Raw genomic sequence first — 27,412 nt, 5'->3', positions numbered from 1 at the left:
AATATGGTTCTGTTGTGGTGAGCCTTCAATGCCGGGTTTTTTTCTTCTTCTTTTTTCTCAGCAATGTTGTTGTCAGATTTTGTGTTCAATAAAAAAAGGTCCAATCGACCCTTTGGCAAATTGTCAATAAATGTTTCTCGGAGTAGATTTATTTTTAAAACCACAAATGAACATTTCCACCATTATTGACAAGAAGAAAACAGCTAATAAACAAACGGACTCAATAGCGGGGCATGTTGTCACAATGGAAACCAGCTTCTTCTTTTTTTTTGTGAAGCGTGAAATACTACCTAACGTTATTTAAATCAATAATGAAACACAAAGAGATCAAATATAAAAAATTTATGAACACAATTCAAGTTTTCAGTTAAAATGTACCTTCATTTTTCTTCAAGTATTCCAGCATGTTTTTATTGTTCATTTATTTACCCAGCATAATGTTAGGCCTACATCAATTACTACAAATAATATATATTGAGATTATCTGAACAATTGTGTGAAAAAAACATCCAAAACAAAATGGTAGTTTCTGAAATGTATTTATTTTTTGTATTCGTAATCAAAATGTAAAACAACATGAGTGCGAGTTTATCTCAACACAACAGATGCGTAAACACATCAAAATGCCCAGATTTTTCTAATAGGAATTACAAATATTATATTGAAAATAAATCAATATTGTCATATAATAATCTATATTTGACAAGTTACTTCATTAAAACACCGTATAACTACTAAAATAACAATAGATATCAGTAAAAATCTGAATTATTGATTAGTCACATTATTCAGTTATTGTTGGTTATATAAGGCAATAATGATAGGCTGATGTTATAATCTCTTAAAACTTCCTTCATTGAAAGACTCGTTGAACGATAGCGTTGTTCAGCTTTCTTTAGCTCTGGTCTGGTTGTCTGGAGGAAGTGGTTTGCCCAGATGATGAGCTGTGGTGATGCCGTGAGCGAGAGACACACACTTCTCTCTGGCGTCCGGCCGAAGGCGAAATCCTCCTTGGAAACTGAGGTCGAAGTATTCGGTGGGCGCGAAGGACAGAGGCTTTTCTGCACACACGCCGTGAAGCCTTTCCCGCCACGCGTCCAACATCTGCGTCCTCACAGCCGCGGGCGAGTGCGCCGGACACCAGAAGATCTGCGGGGCGAGGACCTGGAACCCGCAGAAGCGCAGCACGCCATTCTGTGTGCAAGAACACACACACACACACACACTTTGTAATCTACATGTTTCTTAAAGGTAGGGTAGGTCAGAATTGTCTAAAAAAAACTTTTATTCAAATTTGTTTAAACTGTCTTTATATACCAATGCATAATTAAAATGCAAGTACTCTGAAATAGAGAGTATAAAAAACCGAGTGGCTCTAGTGTATTTAATCTTCAATAAACACAGCTCATTAATTCCATTCACTCCCACCTAAAAACGGGAGCGCGACTGCGCGCACGTGGGCAGAGCCAGTAATAGCGGCGGTAGTCATGGCGACAGTCGCGCACACGTGGGCAGAGCCAGTAATAGCGGCGGTAGTCATGGCGACGGAGAGTGACAGTCGCAAGCCAATCCTGTGATTCGTCCCGAATGGAATTAATGAGCTGTGTTTAATGAAGATTAAACGGTCTAGAGTCACTCGATTTTTATACTCTTTTTATCAGAGTACTTACATTTTAATTATGCATTGATATATATAGAAGGTTTAATCAAATTTGGTAAAAAGTTTTTATATAAATCCTACCTACCCTACCTTTAATGTAAAAAAAAAAAAAAAAAAATCTCAAAAGATGTAACAGGCTCATATACAGGTGGAACTCGAAAAATCGTGCAAAAGTTAATTTCAGTAATTCAACTTAAAAGGTGAAACTAATATATTATATAGACTCATTACATGCAAAGTGAGATATTTCAAGCCTTTATTATAATTTTGAAAACTTATAATGAAAACTTCACAATCTAATTTTGAATTTGGGGTTTCATAAGCTGAACAAGGAGAATACATATATATATATATATATATATATATATATATATATATATATATATATATATATTTTATTTTATTTTTATTTATTTTTTTATTCACATACACATTCATATGCACTTGAGATAAAACAAAGAACACAGATCATGCATGTGAACTGGTCCCCAAAGAAGCTATCTAAAGCTTATACTCGGGGGCCATGACAAACAAGGATGAAAGAAGAATGAAAGATGTGTGGCCAACATATAATACATTTCATACATCTCATTCATACGACAAATAGTAGGAGATCCCATTAAACAGATACAATTTTGTTTAACAGTTTACCTTGAGGTTGAAAGATTAATACTGACACATGCAGAGTAAGAAGTAGTACGTACATCAGGAAGATGTATACAAGCTTAGTAATTGTAAGCTGTAAGCCATAATCATCAAAATTATAACAAAAAGGCTTGAAATATTGCATGTAATGAGTCTATATAATATATTAGTTTCACCTTTTAAGTTGAACTACTGAAATAAATGAACTTTTGCACCATATTCTAGTTTTTCGAGTTTCACCTGTATGGCCTTATAAATGTGTTACAGTTTTTCTCAATTGTTCACACACAAATACTGGTTCATGAGACACAATGAACATGTAACTCATTCACCAAGCCCCTGAACCAGTTCTGCTAAACTACAAGCACAATTCCTGCTTTACACTCAGATTCCAGTTCTAAAACACACTTTTTTCAAAACACTGCACACAATTCTCTGCATTTGGCACAATTTTCATGCAGAAAATCTCTTGTTTTCACAAGGAACACACAGCCATTCAAACATGCACACTGACTCATCACATGATCAAACACCGTCACACAGTTTTACAATTAGCAATCAGAGCTTTAGCATAAAAGGGAAACGGGTGAGCTCCTCAATGGAGCAATGGATGCCAACATTGGATTTTTTTTTTTTTTTTTTTACTGTAACTGTTGTAGTGGCGGTTTTATGATATTCATTGATCTTTAGTAAAATATAGATGATTCAAAGAATGTCACATGTGTGACTCTCACTTGTTAGTGTGAGAAGATTCTGTTTATGTACCTGGGAAGGCAGAAGGGAGAGACACTCCAGAGAACAGACGAACAACCTCTGACCTAGATGTCAGAAGGCCATTTGATGTAGGGGGGGGCTTAGTGACGAATCTAAACTAGTGTTATGGCTTCCTTGTCTATGGAAAACCACTGGATGGAAAACTACTGTGGGAGGAGGGCTCTGAAGAAGAAGACCTTGAATCTTAGATAAAAGCTGGTTCAGTCTGTCTGGGGGGGTGTCACTCTTCTGCACAGGGTAACAGCTGTGTATTAGACTGCTCCTTCTTGCAAGAATAAATACTTTAATTTTATAATTTGACTCTGAGTCTCCCTTACGCAGTGATGTTTGTTTGATGAATTTTTGCCACAACAATTTGGTGTCAGAAGTGAGATTCCTTGGACGATGCCTCCTGGACCTGAGATCGGACGGTGTTTGGCCACCTGGACTGAGTAAGTTCCAGCTCTACCTCGTAAACTTGAGAGAGAGAGGCCGGCCGATGTCAGAGCCCCGGGAGGATCGACCACTGGAAATCAAAAGAACTCAAGGTGGCACAGAACAACATCTCTGAGTAAGGTAATTAAATTCAGTTTAATTGGGGGGAAGAGTGAAATTGAACCATATTGGCTGGGAACTGTTTTCTGTGGTAAGGATCTGAAATTAATTGAGGTCTGTGACAGAACAAGATATTTCAAGCAGATAAATAATCTGGAATTAATTGAGAACTGTGACAGACCAAAACATTTCATACAGATAGGTACCTGAAAATTAATTGTTCCACCACGGAGCAAGTTATTTTTGGGTGCTGAGACTAATTGGGGGAGCCAAGGAAATCGTAACAGATTTTTGGTAAACCATAATTAGGAGAAGCACTAATAGTGCGAACCCAACCGACTTGGGTTAAAAGAAAAGATCGGGTTTGTTTCAGAGACGTCTGACAAATAAAGAGAACGCGCGCAGAGGAAAATCCACAGAAGACAGTGAAACAGCCAAAGTATGGGGATGTTTTAAAAGCAAGCTTGCGAAATTTTGGTATACCGGTGTTTTGTCAAATGAGATAGAAATTAAGGGCAGAAATGTATGATATTGAGCACCACAAGATTAAAGACGGTGCGGGAATCAGTTGAACAGGGCAGTGAGAAACAAAAGTTGTTGTGCCTGCGTTCAACGTGTGTAAAAGTGTGAAAAGACAATGAGTTGTTGGCTTGAAGCAGATAAAAGAGAACGGAATCGATGTAGAATGTATTTCCCATATAGTAAGATTGAACATAACTGATAAAAGGTTTTTATTTTTTTTCATCCATTAGATGGATGCATGACATTAGATGTCAGAAGATTTTATTTGTAACAAAAGTTGAAGTAGCAAGCAGCAATAAGGCTGTCTTTGTGAAGGATTGAGATTTGAGTAATATGATATTTTGGTTTCTGTAAAAAAACAGTAAGTAGGATAAGTGGGACAGAGACAGTAATGATAATACTTGTTGAATCTGCAGACTAACCATTGTGAGAAGAAAACAACTGTAGAAAAGGTATGTTATGAAAATAACATTTCTGATAAAATTTATGGAACTATTTATGAACGCCTGTTAAGTCAGATTAAGAAATGGTATGAAAAGTGAGGTTCAGATTGAAGATAATGAATGATAAGGTATTGAGTATGATTAACAGGGATTAACCTGATTTAAGATAATGAATGTTTCATTAAGCAAAATGGGGAACAATTCTATATTTTAGTGGTAAAATAAAGAGTGAAATTATGTTTATTTTTGGTTTGACAACCATTATCTTTTGAACCTAAAGACTCCAGCTGGGAGTACAGCAACAGCGCGTGCTTATTCAGCCCGGCTTCTGGGTGTTAAATGTGTACTTGCTATTGTAATCACTGTTGTTGATGATAATACCGAATTAGAGAGATGTAAAGACATATTTTGGAATTCAATAATGTAAAATGTCGGATATTTTGTTGATATTAAGTCATTGAAGGCAAAAGACATTGTCTGTTTTATAAAGGAAATTATGGGTCGGGGATAATTTCCCTGGACAAGTGTTAAAGTTAAACAGAAACTTTGTGAAAACTTTGTTAAAACAATTTATGCATTTCCGTGCAGTTTATGAAAATGAATGTTCTGCCAATAATGATGAAGATTATGATTTGGCTTGTGTGATAGAATCCGCCACTGGTGGACTGTCAAAGAATAGAGAGAACTGCTTATCAGCTCTGTTTACAAACTGATTGGAACACACTGCTTCAAGTGTGCAGTAAGTTGGAGCTGCTAGAAAGCTCAAGGTAATCGAACTATAGGCAAGGGGACAGAGAATGTTTTAATTGTGGTCAGCTGCGTTTAGCAGTAACTGTAAATGACCACTCAGAAAGGTAGAAAAGAAAGTTGATGGAATGTGAAAGTGACGTGTATTAACGTGGGTTTGAAAGTAGAACAGGATTTGAAGACGATATTAAAGTTTCGTCTGAGAAAGAACTAAGAATGTGAATGCAGTGCTAAGGAAAGTGAAAAGTGCAAGTAAATGAAAAGAAAGTTGAAAAGAAAGTTGATAGATGGAAGTCGTAAGTAGATTGAAAGAGAAAAGAAAGTTGATAGATGGAAGTCGTAAGTAGATTGAAAGAAAAAAGAAAGTTGATAGATGGAAGTCGTAAGGAAATCCTTTTAAAAGGAAAATAACTAAAGTACCAGTAAATGTAGAATTACAGATAGGGAAAATATTTGTAAAGGTAACTAAAAAGATGATTGTCTTATAGTGAAACGCTTAAAAAAAAAAAAAAAAAAGGTTTTGGAAGATCCTAATTGTAGATTGGTAAACCCCTAGAAGAGAAAATATGGAAAATATTGTCAGATAAAGTTGTAATTGAAAACCTGACAACTAAAATGTAGGATGTTTTAATGAAACGTATTTAAGATCAAATAAGCAGAAGCAGTAGCACTGGGTTGCTAAATGTAAAAACAATTTTGTAGAAAGGGATCTGTTTAAACAAACAGCTTGGTGTTGACCATGAAGGAGCTAGAAGCTGATGTTTTGGTTTCAAAAGATAAGCTTGGGACTTGACTGAAACTGTATGACAGTCTCAATATGAGTGGAATTTTTAATGTCTAAATTCCCTGATATATGGGCAAAAGACAACTTTAAAATTATTTTTATTTCGAAAACGTATGTAATTGCTGGCAAAGATGTCTTAAACTGGGCTAGAATTAAAAGATAAAGTAGCTAAAGTAGAGAATGTTTAGTATGACAAAAAGTGTACCAAGTCCTGAAGGCCTGAGTCTCTGTCTCATTCAATGTCAGAAGGCTGTTACCTTAGCCTGTCATGACGATTAAGCTATTTATAGTTGAAAATTATAGACACAGATGTTAAAAGAAATCATGTTAAAGGAAATCATTGCCATTCAGAGGGCAATTAGTACTTAAATATTTTAGATTTGTAAAACTGAATGACTTTAAAGAAGTCTTTAAAATAATAATGTAGACCTGAATGACAGAAGTGACATTTTTGTACTTTGTTATTTTAGGACCAGTAACGTATTTGTCTGATCTTAGCCTTCACCATGACACAGGACCTATGACCATGCTATAGATGTACACTGAATAGATGGATGTGAATAAAGTTCACTGAGATTTTGTTGATTCGGACAGGTCTAACAGATTTGAGTTGTTATTAACCTGTCTCCCTTGCAATATTAGGCAGTCCAGGTGGAGGTGAGGTGACTCTTGAATGTGTCTTTCCTAAGCTCCAGAGGGAAAAAACTGCTGAGTTCTGTTGAAGAAACTGATTGTGTGATGCGAGCGGGTCACCAGTGGGTACGTGGCTACTCAAAGACGGGATGATTTTCCTGGCCAGGAGACATTCTAACGCAGGGGGTCCCGGACACTGCATCTCCGGATGGAGGTGTTATATGTGAGAAGGTATGAGAGTTGAGCGCTGATTACCAGAGGCCACTGGGGTCAGCAGAGCATTGTGGGGTCAGCAGAGCATTGTTTGACCGAGAAAATGTGAGTTCCTCTATACCACTCACCAGAGAAAACCCCCCCTCGCAATTCACTGTATGGCTTGTTTTCAACTGTGACAAGTCTGATGGAAATTATAGATAAAGAGCTGATGGGAGATGTGCTTTCGGGAGCCAGCTGAGACCATCTGATTGTCATTATTTGTTGGGGAGACAGTAACATAACTTATTAATTTATATCAGGAACATGTTGCCTTATGGGCAAGGAAAATTAAAGAAGTTGATTTTGAACTAATATGTCTATAGGATGGTTTTAACTCCTGAAGGTTAGACATGGTGCTGGTTAAAGATTAAGACGGGTTTTTAGTAGAGTTTGGATAACAAAAGTTAGGTGAATTGAGAATTTATACAAGTATTCAAACTAAAGATAACCTTATAAATACTCATAGCATAATGTATTTTAGATTAATGTAATGGTTCTAATTTGAGTTAAACATTTGTATATTAACATTTGTGAACTATTAAGGGTTCTAGACTGATTAACTAAGTTTCAGTCTTAGGAGGCTGTGTGAAAAGATTATTTGTGTATAGTGAGAGAGACTGCTGAGTGGAGGAAGGGATTTGGTACTCTGTTTGTCTTTCTGTTATCAGGCATGGTAAGGCAAGCTTAAACAAAATAATGATAATGAACCAAAACAAAGCAGCTGACTTTTCTAAAGGGACAAAATGAATAATGAACAGATAGAACATTTGAAAGGCCATGTAAAATTATATAAAAGCTACAGAAAGATGTGAAGTTTAAATCTTATTTAAACCTTAAATATTATACTTTTAGAGTTAATATAAAAAAAAGCGAACATTGTAAATGAGCAGTTAACATGCTGTATGTGTGTCTAGCATAAGTGTGTGTGATGGGGACAGCACTTTATGTCTTGTGTTAGTTTAGGGCAGCTATTCCGCCTGAATAGTGAGTATATTGTGTCTTTAACCTCTGGTGAGTGTTTTTTTTTCATTACAGATGTGTTAAGGCAAGTGACAAATTGTAAAGAAGGCAAATGCTGAGTGAATCTGATGAGAAGATGATAGAGAACATGGGACGAGCTTTAAGATCACGCTCCGTCTGGTAGTGGATTTGAATTACTTTTGGATAAGTTTAGGTATTTATATAAATTGGAATTGTGGAGTTGTACAGTATTTCGTCGTCCATCGTGGGTTATAGATTTGACGGCAACAACAAAGTCAATATCAAATTATGCAGAGAGCCATATATGATTATCGTAAACAAGAGGAGAATGTTTTTTTGACTGACATTGACCAAGTCTGTACAGCACGACCTGACGAGATGAAACTACTGATGACTTTTAAAAATGGTCGCGAGACAAAACAACAGGGAAAAAGCAGGATACGCAGTGAGACTGAGGGCCGTTGCCCTTCAAATACTTTGATAAGAAAATGAGATTGTGACTTTTAAGTGAAGAATGTAATATTTTGTTTCAGAGGCAGAGAAAGATGCCTGGAGGAAGTTTGTCTGAGGGACAACGTTTGGGTTAGTGTTGATGGCAGACTTTATCGAAGACACTATGTTAAATGTTATGTTAAATTGATGATCGAGTTGTGTCGACCATCAAAAGGGGGATGCTTTATGTTTTATATTCTTTATGGAATAAATGTTGGGAGAACACTATAGGGTAATTGGGTAAAAGCCCTGAAAGAAGCCATTCTTCTGCCTAACAAAATTGTTTCAACAGGACGTTTCCAAGGGCATCGAAGGCCGTGGCAGAATAGTAGACAAAAGAAAATACGTACTTTACTATCTGATGATAACCTCGAAATTTGTTTTTCTTTACAGAGAGCATGCAGAATTGGGAGACAGGGCAAAATGTTGAATAATGGCTATGGATGAATTTTGCTAACTGTCCTGGCCTGATTGTTATTATTGTGGCAGAAAGGTGCTACACCTTGTACAGAGCATAACTTTAAAATTTTCCGTTTGCAGAATGTCAGGAGGATTGCATCAAGCTGAACTGAATCTGTTTCCAAATGTATGAATACTGACTTGTGAACGATATGTGTTTTTCAGGGGAAAAGGACTCCGACTTTATTAAGCAAGAAATGTCTAATGATAATTGAAAATGAAATGGAAAATAATGATTTTTGAAAATTCCACAGGCCTACACCAACACGCCTGGAGGAGGATGTGGACCAACTAATGAATTAAGAATGTGGTTTTGGGATGATTTGAGGACTTTATTTGAGCTTAGTATTGATATTGGTATATGACAAATGATTTGATTGGTTACTGATTAATTAGAAAATATTTAAGGCAAATGTTTTGAGGAAGAGAAGATCCATTAATTAATGTAAATTATAGGGATTATTGTTGAAGCTTATTAAGTAGAACCACTGCCTGATTGAATTAAAAGTAAAAGAACAAAATATGGTTAGGTGAATGGATATGGGGAAAATGTTGAATGTGTAGGAGTTATGATTGTATGTGTTATTCTGATAATTTTGTTATTTATGGGTGAATATGAGAAAACTGGAATGTCTATCTGAATGATGATGGGGATGAACAAAATTATGCAGATGATTCAAGTAGAGATTACAGTTAAATGTGTTGATGTTTTCTTTTTCTTTCTGAGAACGATGGATATGTTTTGAAACTGAGGGATTTTATGATTTGAATTTTATATGTTTGTTTTCCTACTGTGCTATAATCTTTTTCCTTACTAGTGTGACTGCGGTAGTGAGCCCGGCATTAGTAAACCTATTTACGTGCTTGCTAAAATATTTTGGGGACTTTCCCCACAAAAACAGCCTTATGCTTCTTCATTCTAAACTTTTTCTTCACAGGTTCAAGGAGACTGATTTTTATGATGTGATGTAATGACTTGAACTTGCATTTATTATTGTTGTTATTATTATTATTATGTTTGATTAATAATGATAAAAAGTGAGGAGTGTAGTGGCGGTTTTATGATATTCATTGATCTTTAGTAAAATATAGATGATTCAAAGAATGTCACATGTGTGACTCTCACTTGTTAGTGTGAGAAGATTCTGTTTATGTACCTGGGAAGGCAGAAGGGAGAGACACTCCAGAGAACAGACGAACAACCTCTGACCTAGATGTCAGAAGGCCATTTGATGTAGGGGGGGGCTTAGTGACGAATCTAAACTAGTGTTATGGCTTCCTTGTCTATGGAAAACCACTGGATGGAAAACTACTGTGGGAGGAGGGCTCTGAAGAAGAAGACCTTGAATCTTAGATAAAAGCTGGTTCAGTCTGTCTGGGGGGGTGTCACTCTTCTGCACAGGGTAACAGCTGTGTATTAGACTGCTCCTTCTTGCAAGAATAAATACTTTAATTTTATAATTTGACTCTGAGTCTCCCTTACGCAGTGATGTTTGTTTGATGAATTTTTGCCACAACACTGTATATACAGTAAATGTATGTGCAACTTTGTGTTGGTTGGGATGTACACGGTGTACATTGTTTTTGTGGGAAAAAATAAAATATATACCGTGTATTTGTGTGTTCTGAGTATAGAAACAATATTCTCAAATATTTTACAACACACTTATGTACGCACACTTATGTATACAAAAAGGTGTGTTTTCCATTCATCAGTGTTTTACATTGAGCACATCAGTGTTCAACTGGTTCTTATAAATGTCTATTCATATGATGGTTTGTGTGTGTCATTTGAAAACAAAATACAATTTTTAGAAGAAATAACATTGTTTTGAATGTAAAGTTGAATTTTGCAGGAGAATTGAGGGGTTTTGCCCCTTGTGTGTGTGTTTTTTTATTTGTGTACACTCTAAAAAATGTTGGGTTGTTTTAACCCAATTTTGGGTCAAATATGGACAAACCCAGCCATTGGGTTACATTTTTAAATTGCATTTTTGATCCAACGTTTGGGTTTGTGTGTAGAGTTCTGAGAATATGAGGCATGCTTTCAGAAAATGTGTGTAAACAATCGAGAAAAACTGTAAGATCAAATTTTACATGAGGATATTTTGCTGAGAGAGCGGCGTAAGCTAAAAGCCCTGATATACTCTTCTTTTTTGTTCTACACTTCACAGAAGTTTAAATTACGTGACCAGCGGTTTACTGTTAGCGAACATCTGACTTTGAGAGCGGTGTGTTTAGATGGATATGTAAATATGTGCTGCACATTTTTCTCTCAATAACAAGATAAACAACAAAAATAACAGCGGTGAGAAATCAGCAGTTCAGAAAGCATCTGATGTGGATAATATGCTTGAAGCTCTCCAGTAAAGTCACATCACATTGAATTATATAAAGCACGTTATACAATAGATTGATTTAAAGCAGCAGCTTTACAGTATTAAACATGAAAAAACTGTCAGTGTCTCAGTTACAACTTCAGTTTCTGCTGTAAAGCGTCTCTCCAGTGTGTTCGTGTTTGTACTCGCAGACAGAATGAAGACGCCCCCCAGCTCGCCTGGGGAGAAATGCGAGTCCGTAAATGGATGTAGAAATGATGGCGCACTCGCAGAAAGTTAGTGGAATTGACCGTTCGCAAAAGCCACGCCCCTTAGTTATTGTTACTACGCCCGTCAAACAATTCGCCTTTGGCTAAGCCACGCCCTAGAATGTAGATTGACCAATCACAGCGCAGCCAAGAGCGAGCTCCACAGCGGTCCGACACTTGTTCACAGCGCTCCATTGACTTTAACACCGGCGTCTCATATTTTTGGTCTCGGCAGGCTATTACCGTCGTAGTTTTATCAGAAATACGGTTAAACGTTGTGCCTGGGGCATTTGTAACACAGATACGCGTTTCCCAGAGAGGTTGGAGGCGGGTGTCTGTTTTTCCCTTCCCAAAACCGAAGTCAAATCCTAACAAGTGTCGACTTTGGATTAAACTGTGTGGACGTCCTCAGTCAGCGAAACCCCTCAAGATGAACAACACACTTTTGTCTCTATTTTGCTTTTGCAAAAATACATTTAGCTTTTAACCTTACTGTGAAGTTATACTAGTTACACAGTTTTATGCTATGATTTCGGTTCTCTACCCTAATTGTTGATACGCTAGCACACGCTGCTAATAAATACAACTTTATACTCGCGTAGTCCGTTTGCTTTGTAATAACGATTATAGAAGTGAATAGAGACCCAGCTCTGCATGAACAGTGTTGCTCCTGATATTGTGAGTCCCAGCCTCCGTCTCCATTAGGATATGATGCGGTGGTCCATTTTTTGACTGTGACCGTTATGCTTTTGCCTCTATTTGGATGCCTTGTTGTTGCTTGCGTTTCTCCGGTATGTCTTGAATAAAGCCTTCGAACGCATACTGCAGCCCCTTTTGCCTACTTCTATCGGACACTTTATTTGCTGCTTTATAAAAGTTTGATAAAATTTCAGCAGGAAGAGCGTCACAGCATAAGCCATGTTGATACCAAACCAGAGCCCAGATGAAGTTGTCGGAGGTAGCAACAGTAACTAAGGGGGGCGGGGCTTAGCCAAAGGTGAATTGAGAACCAGACACATGGCTGGGTTGAGATCCATACATTAAGTGATTGGTTTTGGAGTAATGCAGCAGACATATCCTCCAGGGCACGACAGACAATGCACAAAACAGTTTTGTAAAATTATATATCAATCATTTTTATTTGATCATATATCATTTTACAAAACTGTTTCGCAACACTGCAATCAGAGGACGCGCTGAAACCATCCACTCTCGATGCTCTTCTCATCTTTCATAACTCGTAGCCGACTGAGAAGGATATATTTGTGTAAATAGTTGTGCAACTGCGCGAACTTTGTTTTGAAGTTTAATGTTTGAGTTCCAGAGGAATTTGTGACTGTGTTCAACCACATCAAAGTTTCGTAAGTCCGTGCTTTTCTCTCTTTTTTTCCTCTTGTTTGCTGACTGATCAGGGGGACGTAGTGAAACGGTGTTTGTACATGTAGCCTATTTTTTAATAATAGTTGTACGCAGGGGTGGCGCTAGGGGTGGGCTAAGGGGGCTTAAGCCCTGAATGTTTTGTCAAAAGCCCGAATCTTTTAGGTTTTTTAAAATAACTTCAACTTTGTTTAATTTCCTCTCAGTCTTTCTGACTGGAGCTGCAAAAAATGAAACAAAAGCTCTATTACCGTGCGTGGTGGCGGACGGTAATGCATCGCGCATCACTCAGCTTGTTTGCCAACTGCCAATAAAAACTAACGAAGAATATAAATCTTCTTCTTCGTCGTTGTCATCAGGGGCTGGCGGGGTATTGTATGTTACACCGGCGTCGTAGCGAGCTTACTGGCTAACCGGCTGAAGTTAATATGGACATAACGGTTTTTATATGGAACACTAACAGTAAACCTCACCGGCCGGAGAGAGATTCAGAAGCAGCGTCGGACGAACCGCGGACAAGTGTATGCTGCGTTCACACCAAACGCGAATAGAGCGTCTGGCACGAGTGATTTCAATGTTTAAGTCAATGTGAATACGCGTTTACGCGCGTCTGGAGGTCCTGCGGCGCGAATGGTGAGCGTTTACTTCGCGCGGCACGGCGAATTCACCTCATTTGCGCGTCCAGTTTTTTTATTTATTTTTATTGAGTAGGCCTAACTATCATAATTTTCCCAGATAGTGTATAGATTTTTAGGCATTCTATTTTCTCAAACAGCCTGAAAAATAGTGCATTTAGCTGACGTAAATGGGAAAAAAATCTCCCCGGGGGAGTATGCTAGGTTTCGGCTAAGCCCCGAATGTTTACATCATCTGGCTCCGCCCCTGGTTGTACGTTATGGCAGATCCTGAGTGGCTCTGGGCAGATCCAATAGTTTTAAACTTCAACAGAGGACCCGCATACAAGCAAGTTAACGCTTGTCAATGGAGAGAGGCCAGACTCTCTGTACAAATGAAATGTACGAGAGTCTGGTAGAACCAGGCTAACACTGATCCAGGATGATTCAATATTATACAGGATATATGGCAACCCTAATGGCCGACAAATTTGCACAAAGATTTGTTTTGGCAGCATAATTTGAATAAATGTTCTGTTTGGGAGGGATGTTTTAAGCTGTGAAACTAGTACACTTAAAGGATAATTCCGGTATTTAACACCTTGAGTCTATATTGTAGTTTGTTTTGGATGAACAAGAGTGGTGGACAACATTTTTTTGACAATGGTTCCTCTCTCGAGTTTTTGACTATAATAGAATTGGCCATGGACCCATTTAACATTGGAGTCAATGGGCATGTCCGAAAATGTCATTAAAACAGCCAATAATGTTCGTTTACAAAACTGTTAAACTCACCGAGTGGTTAGTGGTGTTCGTTGATGATTATAAACAATATATCGTCGCAATATATGATTCCAATCCGTTTATTTTGCTATAGTGGAACTATTTTTTCAACAATGGGATTTTACAAAATGACGAATAAAACACGACAGAAACTGTATTTCGCAACACTTTTTGTTTCTGGAACATCAACTAACATCACTAATCACTCGGTGAGTTGCACAGTTTTGTAAACGAACATTATTGGCTGTTTTAATGACATTTTCGGACATGCCCATTGACTCCAATGTTAAATGGGTCCATGGCCAATTATTTTATAGTCAAAAACTCGAGAGAGGAACCATTGTCAAAAAAATGTTGTCCACCACTCTGCTTCATCCAAAACAAACTACAATATAGACTCAAGGTGTTAAATACCGGAATTATCCTTTAACTGAAAGGTCAAAGTAAACTCATGAGAAATGTATCTCACCTGTAAAGGCCAGAGGAGAACATTGATGTCCCCGTGAACGCCGTCGGCCAGAAACATGGACTCGGTTGCCCCAGTGGTGAATGAAAGCATGGCCTTCTTTTCCTGGTGTGAACGATGCACGACATTTAAACTAAATCTGATCACAGAAACAGAAATCAACACAAAACAAGCCTTTTTCAGACCTTAAAAATGCCGTTGTCGTACATCTTCTGCAGGGTGAAGGCAAACCCTTGAGTTAAGACTCGGTCTATCCAGCCCTTCATGATGGCAGGCACACTAAACCAGTAGAGAGGGAACTGTGAAAATAATCCTAATCATGTTATTGTTCTGAGATTAAGGTGAAATTTATGATCATTTGACATGAGCTTATATAGAGCCTAAGTCCCGCCCCTCCGCTTCCGGCTCATGGGACCTTTATTTCGGAAAAAAATATGTATGGTAGTCGATGGCGAGAGACGACTTATCTTTTTATTCCGTCTGAACTGTGCCCTGAATTACACATATGATGTTTGTCAATTTAAAAGATAATTATGAAAGTCAAGAAAGCTGCAGTTTGTCATAAAACTGAAGAGTAACGTTTAGTTTTATGTGAAAATCGCTCAATGAACTACATCTCTCGTCTCGCACTATACGTCACCGTTGCTCGTGTGTGTGCGGTCTGGTACAACACACTCCGGCATCACGGCGTAACGTTACGATTATAACGTAAGACTGTAGAAAACATGACAGAAGTTAGCTTCAGTAAAGTTAGCTTCAGTAAAGTTATCTTCAGTAAAGTTAGCTTCAGTAAAGTTAGCTTCAGTAAAGTTAGCTTCAGTAAAGTTATCTTCAGTAAAGTTAGCTTCAGTAAAGTTAGCTTCAGTAAAGTTATCTTCAGTAGAGTTAGCTTCAGTAAAGTTATCTTCAGTAAAGTTAGCTTCAGTAAAGTTAGCTTCAGTAAAGTTAGCTTCAGTAAAGTTAGCTTCAGTAAAGTTAGCTTCAGTAAAGTTATCTTCAGTAAAGTTAGCTCCAGTAAAGTTATCTTCAGTAAAGTTAGCTTCAGTAGAGTTGGCTTCAGTAAAGTTAGCTTCAGTAAAGTTATCTTCAGTAAAGTTAGCTTCAGTAAAGTTAGCTTCAGTATTGTTATCTTCAGTAAAGTTAGCTTCAGTAAAGTTAGCTCCGGTAAAGTTAGCTTCAGTAAAGTTAGCTTCAGTAAAGTTATCTTCAGTAAAGTTAGCTTCAGTATTGTTATCTTCAGTAAAGTTAGCTTCAGTAAAGTTAGCTCCGGTAAAGTTAGCTTCAGTAAAGTTAGCTTCAGTAACGTTAGCTTCAGTAAAGTTAGCTTCGGTAAAGTTAGCTCCGGTAAAGTTAGCTTCGGTAAAGTCAGCTTCAGTAAAGTTAGCTTCAGTAAAGTTAGCTTCAGTAAAGTTAGCTTCAGTAAAGTTAGCTTCGGTAAAGTTAGCTTCGGTAAAGTTAGCTTCAGTAAAGTTAGCTTCGGTAAAGTCAGCTTCAGTAAAGTTAGCTTCAGTAACGTTAGCTCCGGTAAAGTTAGCTCCGGTAAAGTTATCTTCAGTAAAGTTAGCTTCAGTAAAGTTAGCTTCGGTAACGTTAGCTTCGGTAAAGTTAGCTTCAGTAAAGTTAGCTTCGGTAAAGTCAGCTTCAGTAAAGTTAGCTTCAGTAACGTTAGCTCCGGTAAAGTTAGCTTCAGTAAAGTTAGCTTCAGTAAAGTTAGCTTCGGTAAAGTTAGCTTCAGTAAAGTTAGCTTCAGTAAAGTTAGCTTCGGTAAAGTCAGCTTCAGTAAAGTTAGCTTCAGTAACGTTAGCTCCGGTAAAGTTAGCTCCGGTAAAGTTATCTTCAGTAAAGTTAGCTTCAGTAAAGTTAGCTTCAGTAACGTTAGCTCCGGTAAAGTTAGCTCCGGTAAAGTTAGCTTCAGTAACGTTAGCTCCGGTAAAGTTAGCTCCGGTAAAGTTAGCTTCAGTAAAGTTAGCTTCAGTAAAGTCAGCTTCAGTAAAGTTAGCTTCAGTAACGTTAGCTCCGGTAAAGTTAGCTTCAGTAAAGTTAGCTTCAGTAAAGTTAGCTTCAGTAAAGTTAGCTTCAGTAACGTTAGCTCCGGTAAAGTTAGCTCCGGTAAAGTCAGCTTCAGTGTTACCTGAAAGATCACCAGCTCTGCTTGCTCCAGTTTGAGTTGTTCTTCTGAAACGTCGTCACTCAATCGGCCGTCCTGCCACGCCGTCATCATCTCATCATTGTACACAAAGTGCTCAGGGTTCTTCAGATCACCTGTAATAGTTACAGTAATATAATCAGTAATATATATTCCTTTACATTTATGCATTTAGCAGACGCTTATATCCAAGGGCCACACGGAATCTGCAGACTTCTTTTGTGATTTCTGTGCTAAACTTTTGAAAAAATCTGCGGAATTATGCGGAATAGTTTTAAAAATTATATAATATATATATTCTTCTTCTTGTTCGTCCATCAAAATTGGACACATGTCCTTCCTTGGTAGATTTGCGCTGCTGCCTCTTCAAGATAGCACAGGAGCTTCTCCTACTCTCACAGAAGACTGCGCCGTCCTGGACTTTTCTTCTCCAGGCAGGTCGGTCCTGTGCTAGCAATTCCCAGCTTTTCAGGTCGAGTCCAAAGCTCTTCAAGGACGCTTCAAGGGTGTCCCTGTAGCGTTTTTTGGGGCCACCTTGTGTTCGCTTGCCATTTTTCAGCTCGCCAAAGAAGACTTGTTTTGGAAGTCTCACGTAGGGCATTCTGGTCACGTGGCCAGTCCATCTAAGGGTGTACTCACACTAGGCACGGTTGCCATGAACCGGGCCCGAGTACGATTGTCCCCCCTCCCCACTCCCCCTCTGGCCTGCACTCACATAGGGTTTCAGCATTCGTGCCGGAGCACGCTTACGTCATTATGATGAGACAGTTTCGGGATAAACACATAGACAGTATGGATAAACAGAGCGGCGCTCTCTGTACACAATGGAGTCCATCACTCTGTTGTCTTTGTGGATAATTTTGTGTCGTTTGGTCCACGGTGGTCCACAGCCCTCTCACAGCCTGTTGTTAAACAGATGTGGCGCCTTAGTGGCGCGAAAATTTTCACGTAATCGTGCTGCTCGTATGAGGAGGTTTGCAAGGTACCAGCTGAAGTGCAGCACGGACTTTGCAGCTTTGATTACGGACTATTCAGCTTTGATTACGGACTACAGTTCCCGTACACGAGTCCTGTTCCGTGCTCCAGCACGGTTAGCGCTCACACTGCATGCGAACCGCGCCGGAGTCCAACTGAACCGTGCTCTGGCCCACCTCTTCCAAGCGGGCCAGGGCCGGCTAATCGAGCCGCGCCCGGGCATGGTTCGGAGCACTCACACTAGTCAAACGAACCGCGCTTTGGTGGTCAAACGCACTCGGGCACGGTTCAAACTGGCTAGTGTGAGTACACCCTAAGTTGTTCCCTCGCAAGCATGTTGTAGATGCTGGGGATATTTGCCTTGCTGAGGACTTCAGTGTCAGAGATTCTGTCTTGCCACTTGATCCTCAGCAGTTTCCTCAGACAACTCAAGTGGAAATTATTAAATTTTTTGGCATGGCGCTGGTAAACTGTCCAGGCTTCACACCCATACAGAAGGGCTGGTAAGACAACAGCCCGGTAGACCTTCAGTTTTGTCTCCTGCTTGATGCCAGTCCTTTCCCATACCGACGAGTCACGTTGTCTGACCAGCTAGTTGTGCCTTAGGCTTTACATCTGGCCCGGCCCTCTAGCTGCTACCGTAGGCGCACACCAGGCTCAACACCCCTGGTGAGTCGGTACAGTCAGCAGCTGCCAACGCCGAACCCCGGGCGGCGGTTAACTAACCCGGAAAACTCAGCTTGTCTGAGTCTGGGCGTGTGGAACCCCTGGTGGAGGAAATTCCACCAAAATGGGTCTTTGGACCTTCCACTGCAACCAGGACCTTCTCCAGTCGTCTTGACTACGTCATAAAATATTGTTAATATTTTAGTGCTGGGTGGTTTGATGACAAAAAACTGCATCATGATCAGTGTTGTGGGTAACGCGTTATAAAGTAACGCGTTAGAGTACTCTAATTACCTTTTTCGTGAAATGTGTAACTTAACGCGTTAGTTTTGTGCGTTAAGTAATCAGTAACTTCGTTATTTTTTAAAAAAGTAATCCGTTATTTTAAGGAAAGGAAAATCTCCTTTCTCTCTCTCTCCCGCTCTGCCATGCACGCGCTGCGCGGTTTGGAGCACAGACTCTGTCTCGCGGGCGCGCTCGCTCTAGATTCCGGGAGATTTTAACTAATTCGCGGGCATCAGTGAGCCGCTATCAATATGCGGGAGACTCCCGGAACTTCCGATAGACTTGGGATGTCTGCATTTCTATACTGAAATAATATCGCCATTATAATTATTGATTTTTTTATTGAAATAATAACTTAGCCCATCCGCGCATCTCTACTACCCGGCCTGGGAAGGTGTGAATTTTGATTAATATGTTCTGTGATAATAAATAAATAAAACGCTATGTGGAATAGCCTATGACTGTCTTTCCTGTTATTGTTATCCTGCAGTGTTAATTTAGTCGGATGACTGACGTTATTCATTGCCAGGAGTCACGACTTCTAGGTGCATTTAAAGGGGGCCGTGTCTGTCAATCAAGCTGCAGCATGTGTGAGGCGCTGCAAACGGCTTTTAATTTTTGGTAACGCATGAGTACTCTAACGCGTTACTTTTATGAATAGATAACGCAGTAACGTAACTGATTACTTTTAATTGATGGTAACGTTGTAACCTAATTAACTACTTTCCAAAGTAACTATACCCAACACTGATCATGATATTTTTTTTAAAAAACTGGTGTTTAAGCCAGTTTAACATTGGCTTATTTTTGTGCCATGAGAAATAAGATTCTTTTTTTTTTAAATGCATAAATATAAATGTATTATCAAAAGGTTTGTAATCAAATCAACTGATAAAAGTGCTGCACAAGAGAGGATAACTGGTTAAAATAGTGTGCAATTGATAATTGCAACTTCAATGCTTCTTTTTTAAAGCAACACTAAGGAACTTTTCCTCTGCGGTCGCCCTACAGGTTGGAAGAGGAATTGTTCATTACCGCTGTCGTAAATAATTTAGCCTACGCCGCTACTGTCGCACACACGCTCGCTGTTTATCCAGCGCCGGCTCTGGAATGAGCGATGTCGACAGACAAGGTAGAGTTTGATGCATGACTTTATGAAAGTATGATGTATTGCGACATCAGAAACGAAGAAAAACTAAATAATGTCTATTGTAACGCTCGACGTAAAGCAAGCCAAATTTGTAGTTTTTTTAATGTCTCATTAGAACTACAGAAACGCGACCCGATCTGGCAATCTTACATAGTGTGGTTATAGCAGATATGGAGGCAGAAGTGCCTTTCACTGTTATGACTTGATGAACCACTGATACGGTTTTGGAAACATTATTTTAAGGTAAAAAAATATCTTCTTAGTGTTGCTTTAAAGAACCTATAGCATAGTTGTAGCTTTTTTAATACAGATGCAGTTTATACAGTATCTTCCTTACATGTGTACATGAAGCAGACATTTGAGGATGTTACATGACAGCAGATTCCTACCCTTGATATCATCTGCCGTAGCGGAGGATTTAAAGCTCGCAGCATAGAGATCCGACACGAGGACTTCATAGCCTTGCTTCTTCAAAGCCTCGACGGCGACGTCCCGCGCAGCAGCGTTGAACGAGACGGGACTCTGGTGGGCATAAACTATCAGTGCTGTCTTCTGTGCTGTTCACATCAACACACACACACACACACACACACACACACACACACACACACACACACACACACACACACACACACACACAGGGAGAGAGTTTGATTTAAAGGAGTAGTTCACAAAATTTAAATTGCCAAATGATATACTCACCCTCAAGCAATCTAGGTTTACAGTATATGACTTTCTTCTTTCAGAAGAATACAATCAGTTATATAAAAAAATGTCCTGGCTCTTCCAAGCTTTATAATGGCAGTGAATTGCAACCAACAGATTATAGCTCTAAAAGTGCATCTATCTGTCATAAAAGTGCATCTATCCATCATAAAACTGCATCTATACATCATAAAAGTGCATCTATCCATCGTAAAAGTGCATTTATCTGTCATAAAACTGCGTCTATCCATCATAAAACTGCATCTATACATCATAAAACTGCATCTATCCATCATAAAACTGCATCTATCCATCAAAAAAGTGCATCTATCCATCATAAAAGCGCATCTATCAATTATAAAAGTGCATCTATCCATCATAAAAGTGCATCTATCCATCATAAAAGTGCATCTATCCATCATAAAAGTGCATCTATCCATCATAAAAGTGCATCTATCCATCATAAAAGTGCATCTATCCATCATAAAAGTGCATCTATCATCATAAAAGTGCATCTAACCATCATAAAAGTGCATCTATCCATCATAAAAGCGGATCTATCCATCATAAAAGCGCATATATCCATCATAAAAGCGCATATATCCATCATAAAAGCGCATATATCCATCATAAAAGCGCATATATCCATCATAAAAGCGCATATATCCATCATAAAAGTGCATCTATCCATCATAAAAGTGCATCTAACCATCATAAAAGCGGATCTATCCATCATAAAAGCGCATATATCCATCATAAAAGCGCATATATCCATCATAAAAGCGCATATATCCATCATAAAAGCGCATATATCCATCATAAAAGTGCATCTATCCATCATAAAAGCGCATATATCCATCATAAAAGCGCATATATCCATCATAAACATGCATTTTTAAACAAAATAAACCACATTTATGATTTATTTTCACACAGAATCGGTTGCTCTATCAATGTTCAATACAAACATATATAGCCTATGTTTTCTGCAATCATACACTATGGGAATAGTGAAAAGCAGATTTCTAAGGTGTGCCTCTAGCCCTATTGTATCATGATTTACTCACCCTGAAGCCATAGGTGTGTGCATGACATTCTTCTTTCAGACGAATACAATCAGATATTTGAATAAATGTCCTGGCTCTTCCAATATAATATTGAAAAGCACATTTTTCCTAAGATGTGCCTTCAGCCCCGTTGTATCCTACACAAAATTATCTGGCAAATGCATAGGTTTACATAATATTTTAAATTGACTTATCACTGACCTACACTGTAAAAAATGTGGCTGCGATTAGTTAAAATTTGTTGAGATAACTTAAATATACAACTTAACCAAACTAAACTTAAGTTAACTAAACTTAATATTTTAAGTCAAGCTTGAACACATACTTTTTAAAGTTGAAACAATGTTGGATTTTAAGTTGTGCTAAATAATCGCAGCAATTTTTTTACAGTGTAGTTACATTGTCTGTGTGAATTTCTTTCTTTTGTGAAACATTAAAGACTGCTTTTCTTTTGACAATACAATGGAAGTCAATGGTCACCAAAACTGTTTGTTGTCCAGCTTTCAGCAGAAAGTCGTCTCTCATGTAGAAGTCAAACAGGTTTGTTTTTGAGAGAATTTGTGTGTGAACTATAAACTTTAACAGATGAATATGTCTGATACACAATGGTTATTTAGGGTCAAACACTAACTGACTAATCAGAAAATATTCATATTTCTCACCCATGTCTCATGCAGTCTCCAGTTCTGCTCCGGGATGAAGAGAGAGCGGCGGTGTGTTGTGAAGAGCTGCGGGCGTGTGGAGGCGTCTCGGGTTTCAGGATCTGCTCATGTCTAACCTGTGAGGGCAGTTTGACTGATTGGTCAAGTGAACGGACATCTTGGTGACAATCTAGTTAAACATGCGTGTTAAAGGAGGAATGCAGATCTGGCACTTTTGCGTCTTCGGGGTGTCATGCACCTATTCTTATTGTTTTCTTACTCGCAGCCCTGTGTGAAAATATAACACTTCGTACGTAGTGTTAAATAAACAATATATATATATATATATACATACACACTGCCATTCAAAAGTTTAGGATCTGTGCGATTTTTTTATGTTTTTTAAAATAAGTCTCTAATTCTCACCAAGGCTGCATTTATTTGATTAAAAAAAAAAAAAAAAAAAAAAACAGTAATATTGTTAAATATTATTACAATTTACAATAACTGTTTTCTATTTTAATATATTTTAGGATGTAATTTATTCCTGTGATCTAAAGCTGAATTTTCAGCATCATTACTCCAGTCTTTAGTGTCACATGATCCTTCAGAAATCAGTATAATATGATGATTTGCTGCTCAAAAAAACATGTATTATTATTATTATTAATGTTGAAAACGGTCATGTACAAAAAACAAATTTCAGGATTTTTCAAAAAGTTCACAAAATCTTCTAGAAAGTTCAAAAGAACAGCATTTATCTCAAATAGAAAGCTTATGTAACATTATATACACTACCGTTCAAAAGTTTCGGGTCAGTAAGAATTTTTATTTTGGTTGGAGAAATAAAAGAAATCCATACTTTTATTCAGCAAGGATGCATTAAATTGACCAATGGTGACAGTAAAAATGTTACAACAGCTTTCTATTGCAAATAAATTAAAAAAAAAAAAATCATCAAAGAATCCTGAAAAAATATTGTCCACAACATTAATAATAATAATGAATGTTTTATGTGTGTGTGTTTTTTTTGCATCAAATTCGCATTAGAATGATTTCTGAAAGATCATGTGACACTGAAGACTGGAGTAATGATGCTGAACATTAAACTTTGCATCACAGGAATACATTACATTTTCAAATACATTAAAAATAGAAACCAGTTATTTTTAATTGTCATAAATTTAACAATCTTACATTTTTATATATGTATATATATATATGATTTCTTTTAAAAACATTAAAAATCGTATGGATTTTTCAAAAAGTTCACAAAATCGTCTAGAAAGTTCAAAAGAACAGCATTTATCTGAAATAGAAAGCTTATGTAACATTATATATATCATACAAAAGTCATACAGTAAGAAAGAAATCCATACTTTAATTCAGCAAGGATGCATTAAATTGACCAATGGTTACAGTAAAGACATTTATAACGTTACAACAGCTTTCTAGTTCAAATAAATGAAGAAAAAAAACCCCCGTTCTATTCATCAAAGAATCCTGAAAAATTATTGTCCACAACATTAATAATAATAATGAATGTTTTATGTGTGTGTTTTTGGAGCATCAAATTCGCATTAGAATGATTTCTGAAGGATCATGTGACACTGAAGACTGGAGTAATGATGCTGAAAATTAAACTTTGCATCACAGGAATAAATTACATTTTAAAATACATTAAAAATAGAAAACAGTTATATTAAATTGTCATAATATTTAACAATATTACAGTTTTTTTTTATTTTTTTTTTATGCAGCCTTGGTGAGCAGAAGAGACTTCTTTAAAAAACATTAAAAATCGTACTAATCCCAAACTTTTGAATGGCAATGTATATATAAATATTATTATTTTGTACAGTTTTTGTGTCTGCTGGACAAACAAACCTTTTTTGGCCTAAAATAAGAATGCAATAGAAAAAACATAATAAAAAATAAATAATTCAAGAGCGCATCTAGTACAAAAAAACAACTCTGGGTGCTCCAGAAGGGGAATAAAGCGCAAACAATAGTTGGTGGATGCTATTGCATTGAAGAGATCATATTCCACATCAGACACTATATAGATTTTTTTCTTTTTATAAAGCCTTTATTTGCAGGGCAGGGCTACATGCACTCAAACAAATATGTTGGATTTAATTCACTTTTTATGTTAACAGGTCACACATAACTGGATTACGTTAAACAAACATAATTTGTTAATGTAACGTCAACATAAATTAAGTCATTTTAAGCGACCCAATTTAAGTAATCTCAAAGAGAAATTTTAAAGGCTTCCTGACATGATTCAGGTGATTTTTATTTTCATTCATCCATTAATATTTCATTTATTTTAGTGACACATGATTAAATTGATAGAATATTTGCTAGCAGAAGCACATATACGCTAAGAGTTACACGCTCCTCCAACCAAAGCAGTCATAAGTAACTAAATCAATCACAGCCAATCACAATGCTCCACTCGTCTCCACAATGGTAAATCACTGTAATTTAAATGGTTCTAATAATTCCAATGTAATTGAACATTAAACACAATTACACACTATCAAGTCTTCCGATTTTATCATTTCTCAAAAAACAAAAACAAAGTAACACTTAATTTTAAAATGTATTCTCTCTTAATTCAACCATATACAAAGCATGCTGGGAACTAACAAGCACTGCCCAGCTTCAGTTAATGCAACACAAATCATTCATGTAATCCAACACTAAACGGATTAAGTAAACTTACATTTTTACATATATTTAAGCAGATTGAACACAATCAAATTAAGTTAGGGCACAGTGGCAGTTGGCGTCGCACTATAGCGCCACCTTCTGGATGTAAGAGTTTTTACTTAACATAAATGGTTTGTGTTTAGACAACGCGTTAGGATTTTGTACTGTTAAATTGATACATAATTACGTGGACTTTAATAGAAAAAAAATAAACATTTCAAGTCAACAAACACAAATATTATAAGTAAATATAAATATATTATGTAAAGCACAACCGTTCTAGTTCTTTTTCTTTTCTTTTTTTTTTTATAATTATGCAATGTTGAATTCAAGACATTTTCAATCCGAGGTAAGACATTTTAGCTTTTGGTGGCTCTGCATTTTAATTGTGTGTGTATGTATATATATATATTAGGGCTGCCAAAAGATTAATCGTGATTAATCGCATCCAAAATAAAAGTTTGTGTTTACATAATACATACATTATATAATGTGTGTACTGTGTATAATTATTTAGATATATAAAAAAACACACAATCATGTATATATTTAAGAAAAATTGGTTATATTTATATATAAAATATTTATAAATAATATAATTTATATAAATGTATATACAGTATATAAATGCAATTATTTCTTAAATATATACTTGAATGTGTGTGTATTTAGACATAATAATTATACACAGTACACACACATATATTATGTAAACACAAACTTTTATTTTGGATGCGATTAATCACGATTAATTTTTTGATTTGAATGTAGATGAGCTGAAGAGATCGACGCCAGGGACGGTTTGTGGCACACTGGCTAGATGTAAATTGATCCTCAAGTGTAAATGCCCCTGATGTCCGTAACACTGGGTGCTGGGCAGACAAGTAATAGTAAGGATAAACAATGAGTCCGCACACCAGAAAGTGCTCCTAAGCCAATTTTAATGATTGCTCACCGCATGTAACGTTTCGGGCCCAAGCCCTTCATCAAACAACATGTGGGTCACATGACCCACAGCCTCGTCACGTGATGACAGCGATATTCTGTTGTTACGACTGACAAAGAGAGAAGAGCATCTTTAGGTTTCAGTCTCTTCACTGCCTGCCATTCCTGAGAGAGATTATTTGATCATTTTATATTTGTCAATGCAATAGCCGTGCAATAAAGAATAATACAGCCCAGATGTGAAGGTGTATATGAATAGAAAGCATCAGAAACACAATTGTAAATCCACAATTATTGATGGTGTCTTATGATGATTCAGCCTCAATTATCGTCCCTCAAGAACAACTACAGCGCTTTACAACTATAGGACATGAAGAGCTAAATAAACTTATCTTCTGTCATCATATACTCACCCTTAAGTTGTTTCAAACCTGTATGAGTTTATTTCCTCTGCTGAACACAAAGGAAGATATTTAGAAGAATGTCAGTAACCAGACAGTTTCTGGTTCCCATTGACTTCCATAGTAGCCTATATTTTTTTCCTACTATGGAAGTCAATGGGACCAGTTAACTGTTTGGTTAAACAGATTTGTGTTCAACAGAAGAAATAAACTCATACAGGTTTGAAACAACTTGACATAATTTTTATTTTTGGGTGAACTATCCCTTTAATGTCGATCAACGCAGAGGTGTGCTCGTTTTTCTGTAAAGGCAGAACGAATATCACATGAAATTAGCATTCAAAGTTTCAATAAATGAACAGAGAAGAGCATTATGTAAGCTGTTTGACCTTTGAATCTGGTTTGGACTGCGAGCATGCGCAAACCATGTTGTTTACTTGAGCCACAAAGTTACAGCTTTAAACTCCCAAATATATATAAAAAAATGGCATGAACGATAACTTTATGAAAAAAACATTATTATAGACAGGTAAGATATTGCCTAGTAGGATATAGAAATATCGATTCATGCACGTAACCACGCATGCTTAAAAATCGCGAATAAATACATACAACTATTATCTAAAACAAGGATGTTCCACCTACTGTGCATTTAACATGCAAACCGCGCAGAGCTCTTGTCTCGAGCTGCTGACAACTCGGAAAAAAGATCGCGTGCGCGAGTACATGCACTACTAGGAACTCAACACTTACTTTGATTTAATGCAAAGTTGCAAACAAACACCTCTGATTCTGATCTGCTGGATTGTGTCTCTCTGGTCTCTGTTGGACTGATCGCGTGCGGTCGCTCTGCGCGCTGATTGGTCGAAACGCGGATGCTGCGTAACTGGGTTGGCCAGTGGGAGTTCATTCGGGGTAAGATAGTATATTTTATTATGAAAACCCAAAGATACTGTC

General features: G+C 37.3%; 1 protein-coding gene across 5 annotated transcripts; it reads right to left on the bottom strand.

The window, feature by feature from the left end:
• Window positions 1–56: 56 nt before the first annotated feature.
• nqo1 (NAD(P)H dehydrogenase, quinone 1) lies at window positions 57–27,412 on the bottom strand. 5 transcript variants are annotated; one of them, XM_079586752.1, is made up of 8 exons: window positions 27,209–27,357; window positions 26,065–26,164; window positions 22,413–22,528; window positions 20,368–20,535; window positions 16,888–17,018; window positions 14,942–15,055; window positions 14,760–14,861; window positions 57–1,194 (listed from the first exon to the last, which is right to left on the bottom strand). In XM_079586752.1, exons 3-8 carry the CDS (start codon window positions 22,414–22,416, stop codon window positions 886–888), a joined length of 828 nt encoding a protein of 275 aa, XP_079442878.1. In that variant the 5' UTR covers window positions 22,417–22,528; window positions 26,065–26,164; window positions 27,209–27,357; the 3' UTR covers window positions 57–885. The 5 variants fall into 5 exon arrangements, with proteins under 5 accessions (XP_079442878.1, XP_079442879.1, XP_079442876.1 ...); XM_079586753.1 differs by having other exon boundaries at window positions 27,101–27,221; XM_079586750.1 differs by lacking the exon at window positions 26,065–26,164 and having other exon boundaries at window positions 27,209–27,412.

Source organism: Phoxinus phoxinus, assembly GCF_949152265.1.
Source record: "Phoxinus phoxinus genome assembly, chromosome: 2".
Lineage (NCBI taxonomy): Eukaryota > Metazoa > Chordata > Actinopteri > Cypriniformes > Leuciscidae > Phoxinus > Phoxinus phoxinus.
The sequence above is the reverse complement of the archived record's forward strand: the minus strand, read 5'-3'. Positions and strand labels throughout refer to the sequence as shown.

What these genes read in the sequence shown, in the direction of transcription:
- nqo1 (XM_079586750.1), bottom strand. An exon ending in TACGGCAGATGATATCAAGG is followed by an intron (nt 17,019 to 20,367) that starts GTAGGAATCTGC and finishes TAACTATTACAG; the next exon opens with GTGATCTGAAGAACCCTGAG. An exon ending in ACGACAACGGCATTTTTAAG is followed by an intron (nt 14,862 to 14,941) that starts GTCTGAAAAAGG and finishes CGTTCACACCAG; the next exon opens with GAAAAGAAGGCCATGCTTTC.